Source organism: Temnothorax americanus, unplaced genomic scaffold, assembly GCF_048541705.1.
Source record: "Temnothorax americanus isolate GAGA-0224 unplaced genomic scaffold, ASM4854170v1 Scaffold35, whole genome shotgun sequence".
Lineage (NCBI taxonomy): Eukaryota > Metazoa > Arthropoda > Insecta > Hymenoptera > Formicidae > Temnothorax > Temnothorax americanus.
This window is the reverse complement of record NW_027509496.1, coordinates 80,689-105,249: the sequence shown is the minus strand read 5'-3', so window position 1 is coordinate 105,249 and position 24,561 is coordinate 80,689. Positions and strand designations below refer to the sequence as shown.

Here is a 24,561-nt window from a genome sequence, read left to right as displayed (position 1 = left end):
TCAAAGTAAAAAATATTACTTGCAATATGGTATTTAAACTTTATTTAAACTACAATTATGTGAATGAAATATTAAATACTTATTGCATTAATCCATATAAAATTCTTAGATATTCAGATTCTTTCTACAGTGAGTGCAAAAAGTATTCGTACACTATGAATTTTCACAGAAAATAGTTTATTTTTGTGTAATAATAATTTATAAACAAAAACTAATTTCTTTTACATTATAAAGTCTCTCTTAACAATACCTTAAAAACAAAACTTATAAATTATAACATTTTATACTCTAAAACAGTAAGATAACGAAAAATAATGTTTATGAAGGCGCAAAAAGAGTATTTGTACAGTTGAAAAATTTAATTTGCAAGGTCGTGAATACGGTTATTTCCGCGGAGCTGTTTTGTTTACATTAGACAGAAGGTCTATGCTTCCCCTTATTATGACTTTTGAAGAGCAAATAATATTAGTCTTACTGCATTATTCAAGCAAAGGCTGGGTTGCAAAAGCAGAGAGGCAAACAAAGAAGAGCGAAAAATTATTATTAAATTACATAATCAATGTAAATTTCTTCGAGAAATTGCTCAGTTTGTCGAAAAACCCTGATCGACAATGCAATCGATAACTGATCGTTTTTGTGAAAGGAAAATAGTGAAAAATAAGCCGAGAAGTGGTCGGCCACGAGTCTTAAGTGAGACAGATAAACGTTTTATAATCCGTCAAATTAAGATAGACCCAAAAACAAGTGCCCCAAAGATTACAGCGGCACTTAAAAATCGTGGGATACACGTTTCTACTAATTCGGTTCTGTGTAGTGCTGCGAGAATGGTTATCATGGCCGTATTGCTAGGAAAAAGTTCTGGGTAAATGTGAGCAATCGTAGTAAATGATTAGAGTTCGCGAAACAACATCTTAATAAAACTGAAGAATATTGGAATACTGTGTAATTTTCTCAGACGAAAGTAAATTTTATATTTTTGGATCTGACATATGGTGTGGCGAAAAAAAAATACAGAACCCGATCCAAAAATCTCATACCCACAGTTAAATACGGTGGTTGTTCCGTGCTTGTAATGCAGCAAGGGTCAGCAATTTTTTACATATTATTAATGGTATTATGATGGACTATGAAATGTAGAGATTTTGAAAATTGAGAAAAAAATCTTCATGATAGGTAGGAATTGCCGATAATATTATTTTTCAACATGACAATGATCCGAAGGTTCATTCAGCTTACAACACGAAGCAATGGCTTTTATATAGAAGACGTTCCTTTTGGGCGCTCACGCGCTGTAAGCATCATTCTATCTTCGTTGCACATCGAATATCAAACGAAGATAGAGCGATGGCCGGTTTTCACACGCAATGATTGGTGGCGCCAGGCCGCGCCAGTCGACTAATGCCAGTAAAAATGCAAGTGTAAACACTTGATGCAAACTGGCGCTAGTAATGTGGCGTTTACTGGCGGTTATTGGCCAAAGCATATAACCTCAAAATTTGAGGTTATATGGTTGTTGTCATTTACTGTGTGTTTAATAAATGTTAAATATTTTTCATATTATACGCCAATCACTGTGTAAACACTTGTGAGTTTGCCAGTTGGTTCTGGCGCCAATGAATGCCAGTCAGTTGGCGCCACCAATCATTGCGTGTGAAAACCGGCCTTTACAGCGCGTGAGCGCCCAAAAAGAACGCACCTTACGCACCCATAATATACCAAAACAATTGCATACACCTCCGCAGCCACCGGATCTCAACCCTATTGAACATTTATGGAGTTTTCTTGAAAATGCTATTAGGAAAAGAGAAATTTCGAAGCGAAAAGACTTAAAAATCTCTCCAAGAAGAATGGGAGTCTATTTCACCAATCACCACGCGAAACCTAGTGCAATTGATGCATCGAAGATTACAAGCTATGATTAGTGCCAAAATACTTTTTGTGTACTAAAATAATATAATTCTTCTTATTTTTGTTTATTATTAGAATGATATATTTATTTTATTATATTTTTTATTAAAATAATTTTAAGAAATGTATCATCTATTATGTTCTTCGTTAATAAATTGCTAATTAGTGTTTATTTTCTACAAATAAAGCTTTTTTTCATAAAAATTTTCATTGTACGATTACTTTTTGCACTCACTGTATATAAACAAAACAATTTCCGTCGCCAGCGAATAATTCAAAATAAGTCGTTTTATTTTCGACCCAACTGGCCAATTGAAACAAGATTGCACGACGTTTCGACCGAATTCCGGTCCTTATCAAGTGCTTTAATTTAAGTTACACCGATCCGCATAACAAATTTAATTGCATCATTGACGTGGTGTCTTGACAACGTCAAGACAAACGCAAAACTAAACAAAAGAGAAAATAATACATTTAACAATAGAAAAACTATACAAAATCGTTACAATATCGCGCTGGTCAAAAACAATAAAATTAATTAACACTGTAATTTCTATGAACTAAAGTAGAGAATACTTTATTTTGCGAAAAAGTCGCTGCTTTACCAAAACACAACATTTAAAGCAGTAAATCGTACCTATGTAGGTTAGTGACGCGCTTTAAAAGTATTTAAGTGTTTAAAGCGCGTCAACTAACCTACATATGTACCTATATATGCTATCTTTTCCAAACTTTTTTTTGTTAATAACTTTTTAACGAATAGCGAGCGACGGCTAAAACCTTCTGAAGGTCACTCGGGGTCATGACCTTGACAACATATATCAAGGTCATTGAAATCGGTGAGGTCGCCAAACTTTTTTTTGTTAATAACTTTTTAATAAAAAAGAGCGCCGGCTAAAACTTTCTGAAGGTCACTCAGGAGGGTGACCTTGACAACATATGTCAAGGTCAAGGTCATCGGAGGTGCTTCCCCTAAAATGTATAATTACCGAATATTTTCTTAATCTCATTACTTTTTGATACTTTAATATATGTAAGCTTAAATAAATTTATTAATATGAAAAATATTCAAGAGTTCTAAACTCTTATGTTTAGCACATTTTCATCAGTTAATATTAGACAGTAATACAGAAAAATAAGATGATCATGTCATTTTAAATATATCTGACAAAATTTGAGCAGTTGTACCGTGGAAGAATAGTCTCTATTTTCAATATATTGAACATTTCTTTACCAGATGACTTAAACAACGTAATCTTTATTATAAATGTAATGAAAATAAATTTAAAGAAACCCATTACAAGAAATTTTTCTATTATAAAAAGTGTTCTTATATATCGACAACTATTGGTCAAACTTGTCATTTTCCATGTGGCAAAGATTTTCTTTATAAATTATAATGGGAGGGATATGAGTTTTCTTAATAATAGAAAATTAGGCTCGTATAATATGCAATAAATTCTTAACGTGTTTATGTTTTGTGGTAATATTAACTTATTTTTATTGTTAATTTATTTATTCCGTTATGATTATTTTTTAATTTAATCTTATTCTATGTATTTTCACTTGATGTACCACGGAGAAAACTAAGTATAGTCGAAATGTTTACATTATTTTTTCCTTACTATTTGTGAATACACTATAATATAAATCAATACTACATATTTTCTTTAGCTCGTATCGTTAGCCTATTGTTCTCTTATTTTTTTACACATTATTATTGTGGCAAGATGTTAAAGATATTTAAGAAAATGTATGTCTCAAAATGCATATATGTAAAATATTATAAAACATATATTTCACTTTAAAAAAATTTTTGTTAGTGTTAAAAATTGTTTTTAACAAATATGTATTAAATTTTCTTTCTTTTTCATGTGATTTCATATATAAAAGAGTACCAATTTTTTCCATTGTACTCACATATATATTTTGCATTTAATGTTTAGCTAACTACTATGTGTCTGCCATTGAAGCAAGTAAGATCAAATATATTTCTGTTGAAGAAATTGTGTTATGTTTTCTTATTGTACGATGTTACTCTGTTAACTAATATATAGAATATTGGTTTTTTATATTATTGTATCATTTTTGAGTAGATAGCAATTGATAATACAAGGTTTGGTTTTTATTATTTAATCTGTTATTAGATAATATAAGATGTTGAATGTAGTAACTGAGTACAGATGGACAAATGGAAAAGTAGAAAAGCAGAACTAGAAACATTAGTTACTTAACATTAGTTATTTAGTTAGTACATAATAAGAATAATAACAATTCTCATATAAACATTTGATGGAATCTGTGCATGTGCATAGACTTGATACAAAAATGTAAACTCAAAGTATTTATAACTATGATCATAGAAATAATATAAATGTAATTAATAATATTGACATTATAATTTATAATTAATTTGCTTTGAAAAACTAAATGTTACTTTGTAAAAAATGAATGCAATATATATGTACACATATATTACATTATTTATAAAAATTTTAATTTACAACGTTTACATTATTTGTAAACGTTTGTCATATGATATATATTATTAGAAATTATTAACATAACACAATAATGCATGAGAAATATAAATGTACAACATAAATCTTACGTGAAACATTTGCAATGTTCATGTAATTTATGTATCTATGTATGATGTGTTATACGACAAAAAATTATGTCAAGTGTCCAATTTGGGATGTCATTGAGATGACAAAGCATCGTATATCAAGTATTTAAGAAAATATGTTTAAAAAGTTGAAATGTTATGAATAAAGATTATTAAATGTTATTAAGAAGTATTAAGATCTCACTACTAAATGGCGCGTTTAGATGGGTATTCTTTCTTTATACATTTAATTTGCTGCTTGCATTTTGCAGCAGCAGTTGAAGCTAATTGATGTTTGTTATACTGTTATGTTAACTATTATGTTAATTTAATAACAGAATTTAATAATTTGTATTATATTTGTCTTATCGTAATGTTGATAATAGTACGATGTTAGAAAGCAGAAATTCGTCATTTTAGATAATATAAAAAAAATATTTTTATAAAGAAATATTTTTAATGTCTGTACAATAATTTATTAGTAGGTACGACCAAAAAAACGTGTTTGTGGAATAATAATTACAACATGTTTCAGCTACATATGTATATCACATCAGTAAATGTCAACATTGCACAATTATTGATGAAATATCTAGCAGGTGATTAAAGATATGTCGATACACAAATGTTACAAGTAAAATACAACATTTTATTATGTTTTCGTATGATTAGGTAATGAATATTGAAAGTAGAAGTTTCGTCATTTAAGGAAATTGTAAGGAGAATCAGAAATGTTAAGAATTGCACAAAATTTAAAACATGAGCTCTTTTATAAATAATATCAGCATGTGAATTTTTTTTTTACATTTTTTCACCGGTTAGTTTTTGAGAACATTTGTGACAAAATTCTAGATTTTTTAATATCACTTTTACGTCGCGTAATTTTCTATGTGTATATTTTATACAGCAAAGCACTTGAAGCCAACATACTTGAGATGTAACATAAAAGAAATCTATCTATATTGTGCTGAATTTTCCTTATCCTATTTAAGTAAATTTTGATTAAATACATGTTTTGATATCGATTTATAACGAAAATTTGAAGAAATCTAAAAAAATTCAGATGCTGACATTATTCAAAAAAAGTTTATATCTATTTTTAATTTTACGCAATTCTTAACATTTCTGATTTTCTTTAACCCCCTTAATATTGTAGGTAATCATTTCCAATACGACAATTAAATTAATTGCTAATAAGTAAATAACAATACGATTTTAGCAAGTTATATTCACACTTTGATACTGAACCAAATTAAATCATTGTATATTTCGTATTGTGGATTAAAATTTTGTGAATATTGCTAAAAATTAACTTTAATTCCTGTATTAGTTGTGAAAGTAAATTTGTTAAACCGTACAAATACTTGCAATATCTAATTATATCCATAAAATAATTTGACATGTAATAATAGACATGTAACATTTTTGTATATGCTTGTTCTACTTTTATCAACGCCTTATAGTACTGTCATCTTACTGATGTAATGCATACATTATATAGCACATTGTTTAAGATCATCTTTAACTTTTCATGTATGTTTAAAGCAAATCGAGCGAGAATTATTTATTATCGAACAAATGGTACAACTGTTCGCAGAGCTAATTTATGAAGCCAGTATCCAGTTACCTTCCAGCAATATTTATATCTGTGTACTTGCATGCTTAGTACATATAAATGTTAGTATATATATATATATATATATAACCAACAAAAAAAAAAAAAAAATATATATATATATATATATATATGTATATATATATACACATATATATATATAATGTGTATATATAAAATATTTTGTTGGTTATATATATATATATATAATATAATTTTGTTGGTTTTTTTATTTGTTTTACACGAACATGTAGATAAGATTTGTAATTTGCACACAGATATGAAATGTGTATGTTAATTCGACTACGTACGTATAAGCTGGTTTCATATTATATTTTTCATAAATTAGGGATTTTCCTTTCCAGGGATTTGTAATGTTCGCCGAAAGTCAATATTTGCTATTTCATATTGTTCTCTTATCGAGAAAATTGCAGACACTCTCAGCAAAGACTATAATTCATATATGCATGAAGATGCCAGCACAATTAACTGTATTTTTTTTTCATTTATGAATCATATATCAGGCGTAATAACAATGTGCGATATTTTTGAATATCCGTATATACATATATATTCACAGTACTCTTTAATCAATTGGTTTTGATCGTTTATTATCCAAATTGAAATTCAATGCTCGATAACGATTCAAAGAAATGCAAATAATTCTGAAATACCCTACATGTGTCTCAAAAGTTTATTCATTGCGAATAATCGTTAAAAAAGCGTGATATAAGTTTATAATCTTCATTTATACAATGATACATTACGATATTTTATTGGTTAGCAATATCGAAGGCCTACGTCTCTACGAGCATCTTAGGCATTTTAGGCATCTATCTTATAAGCAGGCAGATTTATACACACACAAAAAAACCCTGAATCTCATCACTGTCCTGTCTGCACTCTTCGGTTCAAGTGTTTCACGAGCCTGGGAAGTGACAAGTGACCATACGTTTGCGATAGCTTTCAGTTTTGAATTATTTGATATTATGCTTAGAATCTAGAACGCATGTTTCTACTTCACGCGTTTTTCACAGACACGGCAGATTGTACGACAGCACGATTAATAAGGGATTAGTCTACACCACTAGTGGACACTTACGGAACACGAACGCGAAAAAAATTGCATAAAGACATTTTTAACCGTCCGTTCTTAGAATTAGGTCTAATGTATATACTATTTTTTTTTACCTACGAACTGATTGATTGTGCAAAGCCCAAAATCTTAAATCCATCAGAGCCAGCGAGAATCCGCGATGGAATTCGAGCCAGTAGTTACAAGGGTAGCCGATTCGATCCAACAAGTACAGCAACAGCAACAGTGCCCTCGCAATGAGAGTCAGACTGGAAACAGTAGCGATAAACCGAGCATGGAGGAAACCACAAACGAATCCAATAAAACGGGTAACATTCCTAACGGTGACGAGTGTCAGAAAAGCCAAGGTTGGAAAGGATTTAGTCTCAAGAGACAACTAAGCAAGGTTGATCTGAAGATCAAAAATACTTTTACACCATTCTCGGTGTCTTCTCAGAATGGGGTACTTGTATGTTTTTTTTAATACGTGCTTATCATTCTTTATGCCGTCAATAATTTTACGTATTTCTATTGTTTCTACATTCTATTGTTACTATGTGGTCTACGCGAAATATCTCAAACGTTTTAGCGCTAGCTTAAGATTCAACCATTGCATTCTCATATATCTCTGCATTGTTTATATTCTTATTTTTATAAGTATAATAAATCTGCGTAAAGGCAATGTTTCTTTCCTGTTTGACTTAAAAGTTTATGAAAAAGATATTTAATCTTACATTACATGGAATCACATTTAATTATAAAAAAAACTTGTGTAAAAAATTAGACTTGACCGCTTATGTCGGAAATTGCTTTTTTTTTTATTAGTAAAATTATATTTCTGCTTTTTTATATAAATTTAATATCGTTTTACAATGTACATATTTATGTTTCCGAAAGAGCTCGTCATCGGGGCTCATGCAAGTACCCCAATGTCAGCAGATAGGTGGCGATACTGGTAATCAAAAGTCTTCTACGTTTTACTGCAATATCAACGAAGCGGCCAGCACGAGTCGTTCACTATCGCCGGTCGAAAGCGTTGACTCTGAGTCCTCGCTGTCGCCGGAGAGCCAGTCTCCTGGACATGAGAGTCCTCAGACCGATGACAGGAAGCAAGACATCCAAGAGGCTAGAAGCCCAACGGAGACTGAGAACGAGAAAACGATAATAAGCAATGACAATATCGGCATAAAAACCGAGGCAGTAAGACCGAGGAATCTGTCTTTGCCCGAACACGAGCTAAAACCGCCGAGATTGAAATATATCGCCAAAATCAAACAGGCGAAGAGAGAGGGTCGTTTACTCTCGGTGCCGAATCTAAAATTTTCCAAGAACGAGCCGACCGTTTGTGACTTAAGATGCGAGGAGAGTACTTCCGAGAGAGCTACCTCTGAATCATTCACCGGCAATCTTATAAGAAGATTCAGTAAGTGTTTATACATTTAACGTAGAAGAGCGTTATGTGTCGTCCGTGTGTCCTTAGAGATATATTACTTCGTTAGATTTTTTACGTTAAATGTGAATGTGTGCGTGTAATTAATCTTACTAACAATCGAAGCCTTCCTCGATCGGGAAGCGTGCGATTAACAATGAAATTGCATTTGTATCTGTGACTGAGAACATGTGGTGGGTGTAGACTAACCATAGAGAGAGCTCGGCTGGCCCTGGACGTGCTTCTGCCTCTTTTTTTTTTAACACAAAGCCTAGGATGCTCTTAGATGCGTTCAAAATTATTTCCAGAGGAAACGTTAACACAACTCACACTAACTGCATCTCCGCCAAAATTGGGTAAATTTTATCGCAATAAATTAATGAGTGATTTCAAAATTAATCAATTCGAGTACCGATGTATAATTTCGCGTATTGAAACTTCACTCGATAATTCAATCAAAGCAAACAGAGTAAATTTATTCTATTCTATTATATTATCGTTTTCTTTTTCTCAAAATTTAACTCAAGGATTTGTTGTTATTATTATCGAGTTTTATATTGTTGGAATATTAAATGTAGAGATTTTCCAATTTGATCATTAATTATATAGAATAAATATTTTTTTTTGCAATTTTGTGAAAAACATGAAATTATTTTACATTACCCAATATTGGTTTTCATTATAACATGCTATCATCACAAAGGTTTATGCGAAACAGTTAATGTTTAGATGAATCAGTCAATACGCAGGTGACAAAAATGAGCTTCTAATATATATGTACTCTTGCAAGAAAATCCTTGCAATAATTGTTGACAACTCTAAACTTTATAAACGATAGATTAGTTTTAGTTAAACACAAATAAATATTATCTAAATATTAATGGCAAGAACTTTTAGAACTTTTTGGACTCTATATAGATCACATAAATCTAATAATATGCTCGCATATACCTAAAATTGAGTAAAATAGCTCGCAAATTTCCATACTTATCCGTTATTAGTATTCTTTATTTATTGCATGTCTAATGCAGTGCATATTGATGAGATAGCAACGCAATTATAATGCAATTGAAATAGTTGATACATGATTTTGATTGATTCCTATACGACACTATACGTCATGAAACGAGAGAAAATGATTGACGGTAGCAATTTATTTTATGTTTATCGTGTATTTGAAAAGCATGTGTTTCATATATTTCAACATGTGCAATGTGAAAATGATGACTTATACAAAATTATCATATGCACATCTATTTATTTATATATTTATTTAAATTTTTGATTTCCGTGAGTATTTATTTTTCAATATTAAATATCGATAGAATTTAAAACAAGGTTTTTGCAAGAACTTGATAGCAGAAATATATCGTAGATATCATCGATCGTGAGATTAAAACATGAAATGAAATTGTTAGATATTTCCTGTAACGCAAATATTTTATAGTTATGTGGAATAAGAGACTGATGTGAAATCTGGTCACGCAAAATGTAGAGTCTAATATAATGGTCAGTCAATAAGTTCATCGATACATTACGATTAGGCACGTCCGAAGTGTGTCGACGTTTCTTCGATTATGAAGAAAAGGCCTGATAATTTATAGAAGAGTGCAGACAATTTCCCCGCTAGAGGACAATACAATACGCGCGATTTATGTTGAAAATGATAATTCTTTAAAATGCATTCCTGATTTGGATCAGAGGGTGCCAGATTACACTCTAAACTATAAAGTGTTCACGGTCTATTGTTTAAATAACAAAGTCAGTGTCACATCAGCATAATGTTGCAAGTTTCGTTGGTCTAACTGTGAAGGCAGAGCTATGAATTTATTGGCTGTGCAAATTACGCCTAATTGTAAGATACGCGGGCAAAAGTTCTTCGGGCGCAAACACATGTCTACGTTATTGTACGTTGAATTTATATCCGTAAAAATATATGTCTCTGATATACTATTTTCAGAAGAATACATTTTAAAGGATGTCAACGCTTCACTAAACTGCATCGACTGCCTTTTCTTAAAGCCATTATCCTGCCGAATCACTCTTAGTTTGCAACCGCTCTGGTCGATAGGTGAATAGGTCAATAGGTCGGAAAAAAAGCCGTATCACTTAAGATTTCTAGTATTCCCACCCCCTAGGTTACCAGTATTTGGAATGCATAGTAGATATTTTGAAAGTGCATCGCCTCCCATTTGGTCTTGGTATCCATTTGTGTCAACTCCATTCCAAGTTTTATGGCTACTTGTAAACATTGTTCTTATATGCTCGCAAAATGTGGGAAAGACCCCTCTCCCCCCTCTCGCTCTCGCGGAAATATCAACAGGAGATAACGCGAACCTATCCGTGTCCGTACCGGCGCCAAGTCCTCCATTCACAATATTACACTGCAAATACGAATTTGAAGAGATTCTACTTTAACACTTTTTCAGGTTCAAATCAATTTTGCGGTCTTCCCCGACAGCAGGGTCGATTCAGGTAAAAACCTTGGTTTTTCATATTTTTAGCAGTTGTTCTTATCACCGAGAGAAAAGTACACTCCTTGAGTACCGAGATCTCAGTCAAGATGTTATACGAATACACATTACAAATTAATAGGCAGAGAGTTCTTGTCGTCTTATAGCTCGGTCATAGTATAATCCAGAGATCGGATTCTATTCGTGAACTATTAACATCGAGCGTATACATCCATTTGCCTTCAAATCTACATGTAGAATCACTATTGATTTCTCTCTCTCTTCTTATTTTCCAACTTCTTATATTATTCAGACACCTTTCTCTCGGTACAACATTGCTTTCAAAGCTTTTGGAAAATTTTTCGATGGTTTGCACGCAAATAGCAATAGTAATAATAATAACACTGATGGTCGTCGCCTCATCAATGACAACGGGACACAAGAGGTCATCTTTATCTTTTATTAAATTGTATTAAGGCGTGTGTTATAAGACGCTCTTGACAGGACGCTTTTTGCGAGTGTATTCAAATTTTTATTCCAAATTTGTATCTCGACATTGACTGACTGCTATAGAGGACTCTGCATAATATGCTGATATATATTCCACATAGTGGCACATAGCGAGCAACCAAGCACGAGGTGTACAACACGAGCAGGTTGTTTATCGTTACATTTTCCTCTCGCCAAGATCTTCCGTGATGTCAGCCCCAGTGCAGACAGCAACAATGAACTATTATATCGAGCTTGCTCGACACAAGTCTCGGATAGTCGAGACAAAGTCCAATCGAACTGAACGGAAGTGTTTTTGGTTCGGTCTTTATCGAGGGATCTCTGTCGTTCATTTCCGTATGACGGAACGCAGAGTCGCAGAGAGGTGGAAGAGAGAAGTGTCGATTTTTTTATTTTCCTGTCTAATGAAACTCCCGATATGCTGCGATTGTGTCATACGCACAAATGTCCACTTTCATCACGGCTCTGACGAGTTATATCGCTTCCCAAATAGTGTCACGCAGCATCTGCTTGAGATGAAGATACGTTTTTGTGTCATTGCTATCGAAACAACGTGAGAAGAGCGTTTTTCGATATGTTATCGCGAACGATGTACATAAGAACCTTTCAACGAGTAGACAAATGAGATTTCTTTATTAAAACGTTGTCGCGTATATATGCATCATTTATAGTTGAGGCCAACAAGGGAGAAAGAGTAATCGCATTGTCGATCAACATTTCTCCCGCCAGCGATTCTCAGCTTATTGGTTTAGTTTTATTGATACATTATTCATTATTTATAACTTGATTCTCTTCGATTTTAGGGTGGGAATTCAAAATATATTTAAATTTATGAAAACGTTTAGACGATTTACGTTTTAGCACGTTCTATACCGATATCAATTGTAATATTTAAATATAATAGCTTAAATATTCTTAAACATGATACCGTTACAGATAATACATTTCTACACTGTTTTGTTTGATATTATTTAGTATTTAATATTTTCAATATTTCTATTAAGCTTGTATGATCGTTTCAGTTCCATTTACATTCTTAGTTAATTATAATCAATATTATGATAAAAAGTATTTTTGTATCTTGTTTGACGTGTATATATATTTCTATATAATTTTATACGTTTTATAAAAAGTGAATATAAATAATAAAATAATGTGCAAATATTTGCCCGTGTGATACAACAATCTGGCAAGCGAAAATTAAAAACGAATATGAAAATTCATTTTCCACGTGCTTTTGTTATTTGCGTTTTGATGAAAGCTTGATAGAAAACCCGCGCGTTCATTACATTTTCATATCCCAAAGAGTTCAGTCCACACACAAATTTGCTTTATAAACAAAAGCAATGACCGTGTCGTATGTTCTTCACGTTTGACTTGTCGCCTGATTTGTAGATGAACGGGATGTGCGTATTGCCGGTGACAGGAAGAAGTACAGTGGGTGTTGGTGGTGAGAGAGGTGAGAGAGGTGACAATGGTGATAATAGTGATGGTTGTAGCACCGGTGGCAGCGGCACCAACGGCGCTAACAATAGTGACGGTGGTGGAGGCCCTAGTGCTGGTGTTAACGTAACTCGCTCGGGTATCCGTAATGCCGCCGCCGGCGCGATTAGCGGCACCGACGAGGAAATTAATACGGTGTCGCGCAAGGGTGTCACGTTAGATCAACGTCACCCGCGCACCCAGGGCGTAAGGAAGCTCCAGAAGTGTCTGAGCACCGCTACCACCCACTTCGAAGTGGACTCCGCCACGGGTGCTGCCGCCGCTTTTCCGACAGTCTCGCTATTCTACGCTCAGCGTAGCACGGAGATGAGAAGCTACCCCTCAGCCGTCCCTCAAGCGTCTTTGAACTACCAGAATATTCTCACCAACACCAGACAGTATAGCAGCTTTGGTAGTATTACCGATACAGGCCACTGTAACTCTATTTATCTATGGACTAACCACTACATAGACTACTGATATATATTGTTCTTTCTGTGACACCGAATGGGAAAACTATTTCTCTCTCTGATCGCTTGATCTTTAGTTTGATTTCATTGTGACTATAGAGCGATTCTTTTCGGATCGAATTTTTTTCAAGCTCGGAGAGTGCGGATCTCTTGCGCAAAGTTGCTGCATATTAGAGATTATACGTCTAATTTGAAAAATTTAACAATTTAACTTCGTTTATTTAATCTTTTTTCTCTCACGCGTTAGTAATGTCATGTATATTCATTCTTCTATATTACTTAATTCTTTAACATCGTTTCGTGTATCTATTTCTACGATATTTTTATTTTTCCTTTTCATTGGGAAATAAACTTCGGATCAATTTCGAGACTGATTTGAACCAGTCATTTTTTAATAACTTGTATTTTTTTCTTTGTGATTTGTTATAAAGTTGATTTGTTGCACGTAAAAGCAATGTTGTTCCCGAGATCCTTCCAGCACGACATACGTTTTTTCTATTGTCTAGACTCAATAGATACTGTCTGGTCTTTACCTGATCTGAGTGTGAAAGTGACTTCGGTAGTTCTCACTACGATGCATCTCTTTCTTTCTGACTTATATATGCTCTTTAGTGGAACCTTTTCTAAATAAACACGAAATGGCACACCGTCTAGACTGCGTGATTTCTAGTTGTCACACTGCACCCTCGAAAAGAGATACTTTTTCCTGCTCTTTTCGCCTATTTGGCAAACTTTTGATTTCTGCTTCTTTCATAGATGTGGTCTATAACGTTGCATCTCTCAGATAATTACTTCTCTCAGCTCGATGCACAATCTAAGATGCACCTAATGTGAATATACTGATAAATAGGACGGACTGTGCACGGTGAATGTGCAAACATGTCGGAGGTACCGAGTATCACCGGTTAACATCTTCTCGTCTCGAACAATACATGTTTTTGTCATAAAGCTTATCGTTCTGTCCGCATTTGTGAAACGATCCTTTCGCATATTAATGTTATCTTCTATCGTGTTATTACACGAAAACTAGGACTGATATTCTCATGCAACTCCTCTAAAACCTGACTCTGACACCACCGATATCGCGCTACGTGCTAATTTATTTTCTAAGAACCATATTTTTCATCGGCAGAATCTCAGATCTAAGTTTTCCGTTAGAAAAATAATCTCACCTTTTTCGTATCGTGTTTTGTCGCAGTATTTCAAACAAATGATTTATTTAAAATATTTTAATTTAATTTACAATTGTTGAATGGATAGAGACAATTATTTCCAACAATACGGCTATATATCCATTATATATGTGCAGTAAGACGTACGTGTGTGTTAAATTCAAGAACCAACTCGTATGTGACATTAGGTAACGTACTGTATTGAATTATATTCGAATACATGATCTACATAACATACGTTCGTTTATTTTACAGAATTATTTATATAAAGTATTTTAAAGTATTTTTCACGAATCTCGTCTTCAAAAAATTGCATCGGCTACAAGATGTATTGATTTGGTTCAGTTTATATTTACATTACGGAGAATATGATCGATGTCGACGACACTTTCATCACCACACAATCCGGTGATCGGCCGGATATCTTACGCGTGCATGCAAGAGTGATTCTTCTTCTCGTGTCACTCGTCTACTACCTAGCTTACTTATTCAAGACTTAGTCTGTGAACGATAAATCTCTAATTCTGCGCTAATTGGACGTGATACTATGCGTTCGTGTGTGCGTACGTGTGAATGTGGCGTGCGTCCTTGTATGCATCTGTGTAAATTTTTGTATAATTGACTTGATATTCCTGATGAGTCTAAAGTGTATGAAGGATAATTAATACGTGAACTGCGGTCGAGAGATCTTGATCGTGATAGTTGTTGTTGCTGTCGCTGTTATTATTATTATTATTGTCATCGTCATCGTCGTTGCCATAATCAGCATTTTCATTGTCACGATCATTATTATTACTGTTCTCTTGAAGCTGCGCTGTCTCTGATAAGTGTGTTCTGACTTCATTAGTTTACACTTTGTGGTATACACTACGTAAAGACGATGTAAACGTGTCGAAAAATATAATTTCGATAGTCATTGTGCATGCTTCTTAGTAGCCCGGAAAGAAGAGGCGCGCTCCTTATTCTATAAATAATCGAGCATTTTCTTTTGGGACCGCTGGTCGGATAGACAAATTCGACGGCTCCTTCCAACGATCAAGGAGTTCGAGTATGTCGTCCCTCGAAAACATCACCACAGAAACCATAAGCTGCCTTACATTTGCGGATTCTTATACGAAAAAAAACGGTACGTAGATCAGCGTAAACTTTGCTTTAAAAAATCGTAAATCGCTCGTAAATCGTTTCACGCATATCCGCGTTATGCATCTTTTTATTAATGTAAACTAGTCTGATAATACAAATAATTATTATTGATTCTTTTATTTTTGTAAACAAGGTCTTGTTTAAAAAAAATATCAAGAATTGAATAAAAAAGTCAAAATTGTATGAGTACAAAACATATTAATTATATCAGACGTTATATTGGACAACGCGTTATGCAATGGGGATTACTTATAATAATTTAATTATTTTTTTAAGATACAAGCGGCATGCCGACGTTATGGATTGGCACGTCTCTGGGATCTGTACAGACTGTTATATTCAATACGCCTGCCCAGAGCGAACGTCATGCTCACCCAGTGGTTGTGTCTACCTGTAGTAAGCAGATTTTTTTAAATATTTAGTATTTAGCTAATTTTAAATATTACTTTTGTGGCTGTTTTTTCTTGTTTTATATCATTCGTAGCACGTAATACGGTTTAACGCGTGTTTTTTATGTGCAGATGGATCTACTTTCAAACTCAAGGGTTGTATCCTATCGATGTCATTCTTAGATTGCAACGGCGCTCTGATCCCGTATTCGTACGAGTCCTGGAAAGACGAGAGCACGGATGGCAAAGAACGGAACAGTAGGCTTTACTTCCTATACTTACTAATATCCGCGAGTATAGAGATCGCGATTGTAGATTTTGTATATATTCCGTGATTTTTACGTTTGTTTTGAAGGTTCTTTCTATATATATATATATATATATATGTCACATTAATGATGTGGATTTTTGTTAAAGAGAGTCAAGGAAAATGTACAAATAGCCGCATGTCACCGTCGACGAACACGCAAGTCGGCGGGGACAATTTCGAGGACAGACAATTTGTCGCACTTGTGTCAGAGAAGCAAGCGAGAGTTGTGGCGTTACCCTCCCAAAATTGTGTATATAGGCAACAACTGGCAGAGACTCATATCGTAATTAAGGCAGAAGTTACAACATTGAAAGGTATAGTCTATGTTTTTTTTTAGGCGTAACGCAAATAAAGATGTAATTGTTATGCCGGCTCATTATTTGTCATGTGATTATTTAAAAATGTGCAATCCTTTTACAATATCTCATCCTCACGAAACATTTATGTCTAGATAACGTCTGCCTAGTATGTTACGTTTCGAATGGTCACATCACAACGTACAGTTTACCCAGCCTGAGACCATTGATAGACGTTGATTTTCTACCTCTTATAGATTTGAGGTAAGAAAAGTAACTCTAATCTGTCCTAATTCTTTTATTTTAGCTATCAAGGCAATATGATAGTGGCAATATTTGCACATGATGCGTTGCACTATATGCTATTGTAATATCGCAAAAACTTCTACATTTTTTATTCTTAATATAATATACATATTTATAAAAATGTTGAAAATCACATACTACATAACTAAGAATGGTATAAAAATGTTATATGTAGATTAAAATAATATTCACTGCATATCTATTTATGATGCAGTCATAAATTAGCCATGTCATGCTAGTAATGTTAATATTCGTAATAACTGGATATATTTCCACAAATATATTTGAAATCAGTGAAATTAGCTTTTTAAGGGATAGGTACCTAAGTTTGCATAGAAATTGTTTCTATCATTAATCTCACACTAAGAAAATCAGAAAAATATATATTTTTGTGTAAAAGTATCATTGCCAATGAAGCTTTATAGTTCTAACGCTTTACAGAGGAGGTTCTAACGCTTCACAATTAGGTTGGAAGACGACTGATATTATATTAAATCATAAGTTTTAAATATGGTATTTTATACGTAATTATATTGATTCTTATTAGAAAACAGAAAATAGGAGCTAGTTTTCAAAAGGTAAAGGAAAGGCCGGAAATTCTTTTTTAAATTAAACAACAGCGACGAATTATTTATCGTTTATAAGAGGAGGCTTATCTGCTGCATTAAGACAATTTTAAATTGATATCATTAAAGCTTTCGTAGCAAAATTTATCTTCTGCATTTGTATAGTTGGTTATATTACAAGTTTATTTGGAATATTTTGAATATTTCATTATTACGGCGCATGAAATAGGTTAATTCTATTGAAATTTTGCTTATTCTCATTATTTGAACTTTATATTTATTCGCAGTAGAACAATAATAAACGCAAATTTGAACTTCACCTACTAGCTAGCATCATCGAGTAGATCTAGATAAAGTACCAAAGCCAGAGGTATATGCGTTACTGAAACGATATTATAGCCATCAGGTACTTATTCTTAAGAGTATTTCGATTTATCAATTTTCTATCAAATTCTATTTATAATAATACTACGCCTATATTTATATATGTGTATAGCATTCTCCAGAAGTATGCAATTATTAAACATTCTGTACGATATAAAGATTCAGCTATGTATGATTACACACATTTTAGAGAGAAACATAAATTTATATAAATAAATTGAGTGACGTATTTAGAAATGGATAATATAGCACACTTCTGGATATTTCTTTCTATATTAAGTAGGAATTACGAATGTCTAGGAGCTACATAAATCCGTAGCAGCTTATCTTTTTATCGATGTTAATAACTTGCTATTTACGAAATATCGCCTATAAAAAAGTATGAAGAGAGTTGACGAGATAACTTGTGTACATATATATATATACTAATATATATTGCTCTATACTTATATGAATATTTATTAAGAAGTGTATTAATAACCATTAACGCGCGCGCGATAATATTAGCATGTGACTTTTTTCTGCAATAAGCGCACTCGTTAACCCTTAACACAATTAGAGCATGCGTCATTTGTAGCATTTTTTACGAGCACTTCTATTGCACTCTTTATCTCAGAGCATATACTCTAGATTTTCAGAGAATGCAACGTTGTGAAACGAATGAAAATGCGGATCTGCTTGTTTAAAATTAAAATTGGAAATACTTTGAGTCAGTCATGATTACGCTTTTTCGCACAACGTTTCACAACCACGCGATATAAAACTGTCTATGGCAATTCTTCATCTGTAAATTCTATGACTTTTATTTTGAAATTTCTCTATCTCTGTCATGTATCATGTCTACGATTTTTTACTTAGCAGAATCTACGCAAAAACTTACACTACGAACTTTCAGGCAACATTTACCATTATCGTCTGTTTCACGTTACAAATTTTTATACATATACAGAGAATAAGATATATCGTGCGAACATGTAGAGAGAGTCTTTTTGAAAATAACTGGGCTGGCTGTTTTAAGGGTTAATGCTAATTAATGATAACATTGATAACGTAAATCTTATATTGACCCGTGTACGGTCGTACGCTCACTTTCCTCCTGTCTCTGTAATCTCTAACAGTTTTCAGACCACAAAACACGGCATTGTAGACCCCATGTTGACCATATGGGGTCATCAACTCTTTGTTAATGGCGATACCGATCAGTAAGTCATCTATGAAGTACAGCTAACCACACGTAAAAAAACCTTGACACAACACAACACAAGTGCCTTACGTGCAATGTATTATCTCCTTTCGATTTCACGATTTTTGTTTCCAGCTTCATAATGTTTCACATAGGAAAACGTTTCTCGCGCCACCTCTATAACTCTTAAAACCGCTATAACTATCAACCTCTGATTTTTACCACTTTGACCAAAGCTTTATGCCATGTAATATAAAACCGCACACTGGACACTCTTTTACAGTTGTACCCCGATATTGTCATTTTATATGCAATCTATTATATGCCCTATGAAACAACGCATTGCAGTAAAGCTGCCTTGTGCATATTTTTTTGCAGGATCGCAAAGACGCTTTGCTTCAGCAATCGAGGCCACGGTTTATACTTATCGTCACCGATGGAAATACAGAAGTTCTCCGTTTCGAGTGAATTCTGGTATTGTTTTACGTGCATCAATTTTATTTTTAGTTCAATAAAATAAGTTTAGTCTTATGTATTGGATTCATATATTGACGCATTCTATCTACCGTTAATTCTATTTGATTAGCGGCGAATTGACGGAGATGATGGGTGATCTGTTTATTAGCCACGATATGCCAGAACCGCCTAAAGAGAGTTTCTTCAAAGGTTTATTCGGTGGTGGCTCGAGGAGTGTCGATCGAGAAGAGTTGTGTAAGTAGACTTTTTTACTTGTTGCAACGAACAAATTGAAAATGAAGAAATGAGTAATTCGGAGCAAGCTAACGCTTATACCGATGCTGATTGCAGTCGGTGAATCTAGCGGTCGTGCGTCACGCACAGTGGCAAAACATATTCCAGGACCAAACGAAGCTATGCGAGAACGGGTCTCTTGCGCAACGGGCGAAGTAAATATGGCACACCAGATGGTCATGGAGCGCGGCGAGAAGCTGTCGCAGCTCGAAGATCGGTCCGCGCGCATGGCGTCGGAGGCCGAGAACTTTGCGGCGAGCGCTCACGGACTGATGCTCAAGTACAAAGACAAGAAATGGTACCAGCTATGAGAAAGCCATTCGATCCGAGTCCGATGGGATGACGCACGTTTCTTTAGTTATTTATTTAGCGTTCGTGTTTCGTCTATGAGTTTTATCGTATTAAGAAACTAAAAGTTAGCTATATTAGATCCTCACAAAAACGCACATATGGGAAACATCTACACGAAGGGAGAGAGATAAAACGGATACATGTACATGCGATCACCTGTGCGATGCACATGGTACACACGCACATGCTGTAAACGAGATAAACATATATAGCGAAAAAAAAAAAACAACAACATATATTTCAAAGCGGAGTAGTATGGCGACGATCTCTCAATTGTGTAAATCTTTGCGTATGGATGAATAAAAGAGGGATGTCGGAGGCCGCGGCCAAATGCCTCGATGCATTTGCGCGGATGTGACATGTATGTATAATTATTTAAAATATAAAGTACTTATACGCAAAGATGCGACAGAAATATACGCGAGTCAATATAAGCAATTATGTAATAATTCGCCTTTTAATCGGTGGCACTCGTTAATTCATTCGGACGTCCTGTGAACGTGTTTTGGCGCCTTGCCTTGTTTGCTTCTCAGCAAAGAATTGCCAATAAGTATTTACGAACGTCACATTGTTGCAGAGTTTAAGCACTTCCGAATAGATGGAATCGAGTGAAACGGTAAGAATCGCATTAGTTATAAATTGACTAAACTAGTACTTATATATAAAACATGAGTTCTCCTATATTAGATTAATATTATATGTGTTATGTAAGAGAGAAAATATATATTATATTGGAACGAAATATACATGGCAATTCATATATTAACAATGCCATTGAAAACTCGTAGTAAAACAGTCATTCTAGAGAAGAGTTGTTATTGACTAATAATTCTTATTCCGCGAATGTAAATTTTATAATCGTGTACATTGTAAGCTGACTTGTATTTAAGTATTTATCGTTACACGATCGTAGACACTTTCGTAAATACTGCATTAAGGGATAAAACGAATGCGATTCTTAAGATTCGTAAGTCTATCGAGTTACACGAGTGCAAATGAGAAATTTGTTAGGCTCGACAGAAATGATTTTTGTGGATATTTTACGAAAGTTACGAACGCAGGCAAGACGGCACAGCGACACCATTCCGAATGCATTGACAATAAAATGTAGTTAATTACTTGGTGAGAAAAAGTAAATTGGATAAAAGTTGAATGCAATGAAATATATTTTATCCAGAATGGCGGGTGTTGCGCAGGCCGCAAAAGCTGCTATACTCGCCACGCTGATAAGAATGTATTAGTTGTTATCGATTGTAGTTATCGCTAGACGTGCTATGTATATATAAAAAAGATGAATATAAGTAGGGCAGATTTCGCGTTATAAAGCTGTTTATATAACAATGTATTATGAGTTACGCTGTTTCGATGCCGACGATAAGTTCAACTGGATTTACGACACATCTAACCGACGTGACATGAGTTGTAGTAAAACTATTGTAATTTTAGCACTACACATAGTTTAGATTAATTAAAGACAATATATAAGATATAAAATATACATATATAAGTAACCAAATATATATATATATATATATATATATATATATATATATATATATACGGCGGCCGGTTTTACAATCAGTCGTACGTTGTAATCGTAGTCGGATTTCGGCACGCAGCCGATGGTCCAATGAGAGAATTTTCTTTTTCGAAAACGAATTTTCTTCATTGGACCATCAGCTACGTTCCGACATCCGACTCTGACATACGACTGATTGTAGAACCGGCCTACAAGAAGGTATATGTATATATACATATATATTTGGTCATATGTATATGTTATGTTTATATATATATATATATATATATATATATATATATATATATATATATGTTATGTGTATATATATATATATATATATATATATATATATATATATATATATATATATATATATATATGTATGTGATAAGTTCGTTGAATTTATCGAGACTCTGAATCGTCGTACTGCTTCCATAGCAATAACTGTATAGTTGATGTTTATGGTACTAATCACTCACATACTTAATAATGTGCCCGCAGAAGATTACTTAGAATGCATTTTTCGAATTGATTCGAGCTCATGGTATAATTTCTCTTGGACAATATACACGTATATAAATCCGTTGTCACACTCTTGTCACGGGATGTCTTCACTATCGATTACTAGTACAAAAAGAGCGCGAGCTCGTTCGTCGAGCGAATTGTAGCGTGCGAACCGTAGTTTGAGATCCATACTGATGCTGAATTTGTAATACGTTCGTGAGAGTGCGCAGATTAGTGTTGACTCTGAGCTCCGATCCCGTTTTACCTAAGCTGCTAACTCTGACAAACGTTCCACTATCTAACTATCTAGAATTATTATTCCTCGAAATACCCGACACTCAGTATGTAAGCAGTTCAATGGTAGATAAGATACATTCAAAATAAAGTATAAAGTATCCTAAGCAGCGGAGAGATTTGTTAATGTCCGAATTACGAATGCCGGTATACAAATTAGAGAGAAGAGGTGTTCTTTCAGAGTGAAGGCTCGTTTTACCGTTATAATAATAGAATAGATAGATTTAATGTGAGCTAGTTACAGAGAACAGGCATATTACATTATTATTTAAATGTTGCAGTAATATGTATATTCTAACATTCGTTGCACAAAGACTAATATATTCGTCGATAGTTTCTCATTATTTATTAAAGAATGCAAACACATCTCAAGGAAATTTCTGATAACAGTCTTACTACTTTACAGGCCATAGTACATAAAAAAAGCCTCGATATGAGATCGGAAACACTCGACTGTAATTAATCGATTTGCTTACCGCTTTAGTTCTACCGCTTATATCTTTTTATGTACTATAGTCGTAAAACCCAGCAAATGCTGTTTATAAAGCAAATTTCTAACTCTCTCTTTCTAGCCCATATTTATTCTAATTAAATCAAGTTTCTTATTAGAATAGGAGGATTCTGTTTTTTATATTGTTTTTGTTATTATATCTGAATAATAATATATTGTATAAATGATAGCGTACAACAATTATAGAATCGTAGAATGTACAGATATGTCTAAATTACAGATAAATATATAGCTCACACATATACATATGATATTAATTAATTTCAAACATGATCTACAATGTTAGAGAGATTATCGTTGGGCTGGACAGAGATAAACGGAACATACACATCTTAAAATCCTTTTAGTGATCTGCAAATAGAGATATAACAGATACCTTTTACTATGTACTTAACCAAATTTTGTATAACGTATAACGTATAATTTTTTAAATTATTAATTAGAGACGAATAAAGAAAAGGGGAGAGATTTCTTCCATGTAGCTCGTTCGAGATCGATTTTGTCAATAGACGTATCATGTTTCTCTCTCTCTCTCTCTCTCTCTCTCTCTCTCTCTCTCTCTCTCTCTCTCTCTCTCTCTCTCCCCATCTATCTATCTATCTCTTTTTTAGAATTATGATATCTTGTCTTCTTTAAAAAGACTTTGATATTATTGCAAATAATTTTTTATTTGTGCAAGTAGTGCGCTACTAAATTCAATATTATAAACGAAAGAAGTCTATCTTTAAGTGCGACGAAATATCTAATGCTCTCGATTTATACTAGTAACTATTAATAATCTAGTAGAATTTTTATTTTAACAGATACACGATATAGATATCATCTTATAATTGTAAGAGTACTGCCTCGGCTACAGACTGTATCTTGGCTCCAATTTAATAAATGAGTTTAACTCGAAGTTCAAAAACAACGTTTTCTCTATATGCAATGTAATGCCACTTTGTCTATATATATAAAATAGAATGTCTTTATGTATGTATGTATGTATGTATGTTCTTTATACACTCTTAAACTATTCGACCGAATTTTTACTAAAAGTACATAAAATAGGAGAAGAATTTTCCGGGGAGTGTCGTAAAGTGTATAATTTTTCGTTATCGATCTTTTGGGAAACCGGTATCAGAAATTTTTTAAATTTTTTGGGAATTAATTGACCGAATCTCAAAGAATTGTATATAAAACAGGGGTAGAATTTTCCGGGGTGATATAAAGTGTATAATTTTTCGTTACCGATCTTTTTGGAAGTCGTTACCGAATCAAAGTTTTTGGGAATTAATTGACCGAATCTGAAAGAATTGTATATAAAACAAGGGTAGAATTTCTCGGAGAG

General features: G+C 33.4%; 1 protein-coding gene across 10 annotated transcripts in view; it reads left to right on the top strand.

Moving 5' to 3' along the window:
* Window positions 1-23,833, top strand: part of Tomosyn (syntaxin-binding protein tomosyn) — a 42,262-nt gene extending 18,429 nt beyond the window's left edge. For 2 of the 10 annotated variants that reach the window (XM_077414094.1, XM_077414100.1), the window contains 11 exons: window positions 7,370-7,675; window positions 8,104-8,631; window positions 15,725-15,848; window positions 16,142-16,261; window positions 16,387-16,512; window positions 16,672-16,878; window positions 17,016-17,124; window positions 19,235-19,318; window positions 19,678-19,773; window positions 19,886-20,010; window positions 20,107-23,833. In XM_077414094.1, coding sequence (XP_077270220.1) covers window positions 7,370-7,675; window positions 8,104-8,631; window positions 15,725-15,848; window positions 16,142-16,261; window positions 16,387-16,512; window positions 16,672-16,878; window positions 17,016-17,124; window positions 19,235-19,318; window positions 19,678-19,773; window positions 19,886-20,010; window positions 20,107-20,360 — 2,079 coding nt within the window. In that variant the 3' untranslated portion in view covers window positions 20,361-23,833. Of the gene's footprint in view, window positions 1-3,854; window positions 3,885-7,369; window positions 7,676-8,103; window positions 8,632-11,064; window positions 11,113-12,993; window positions 13,493-15,724; window positions 15,849-16,141; window positions 16,262-16,386; window positions 16,513-16,671; window positions 16,879-17,015; window positions 17,125-19,234; window positions 19,319-19,677; window positions 19,774-19,885; window positions 20,011-20,106 lie in introns of all 10 variants that reach the window. The other 8 variants (XM_077414096.1, XM_077414097.1, XM_077414102.1 and 5 more) reach the window with 8 other exon arrangements.
* Window positions 23,834-24,561: the final 728 nt, after the last annotated feature.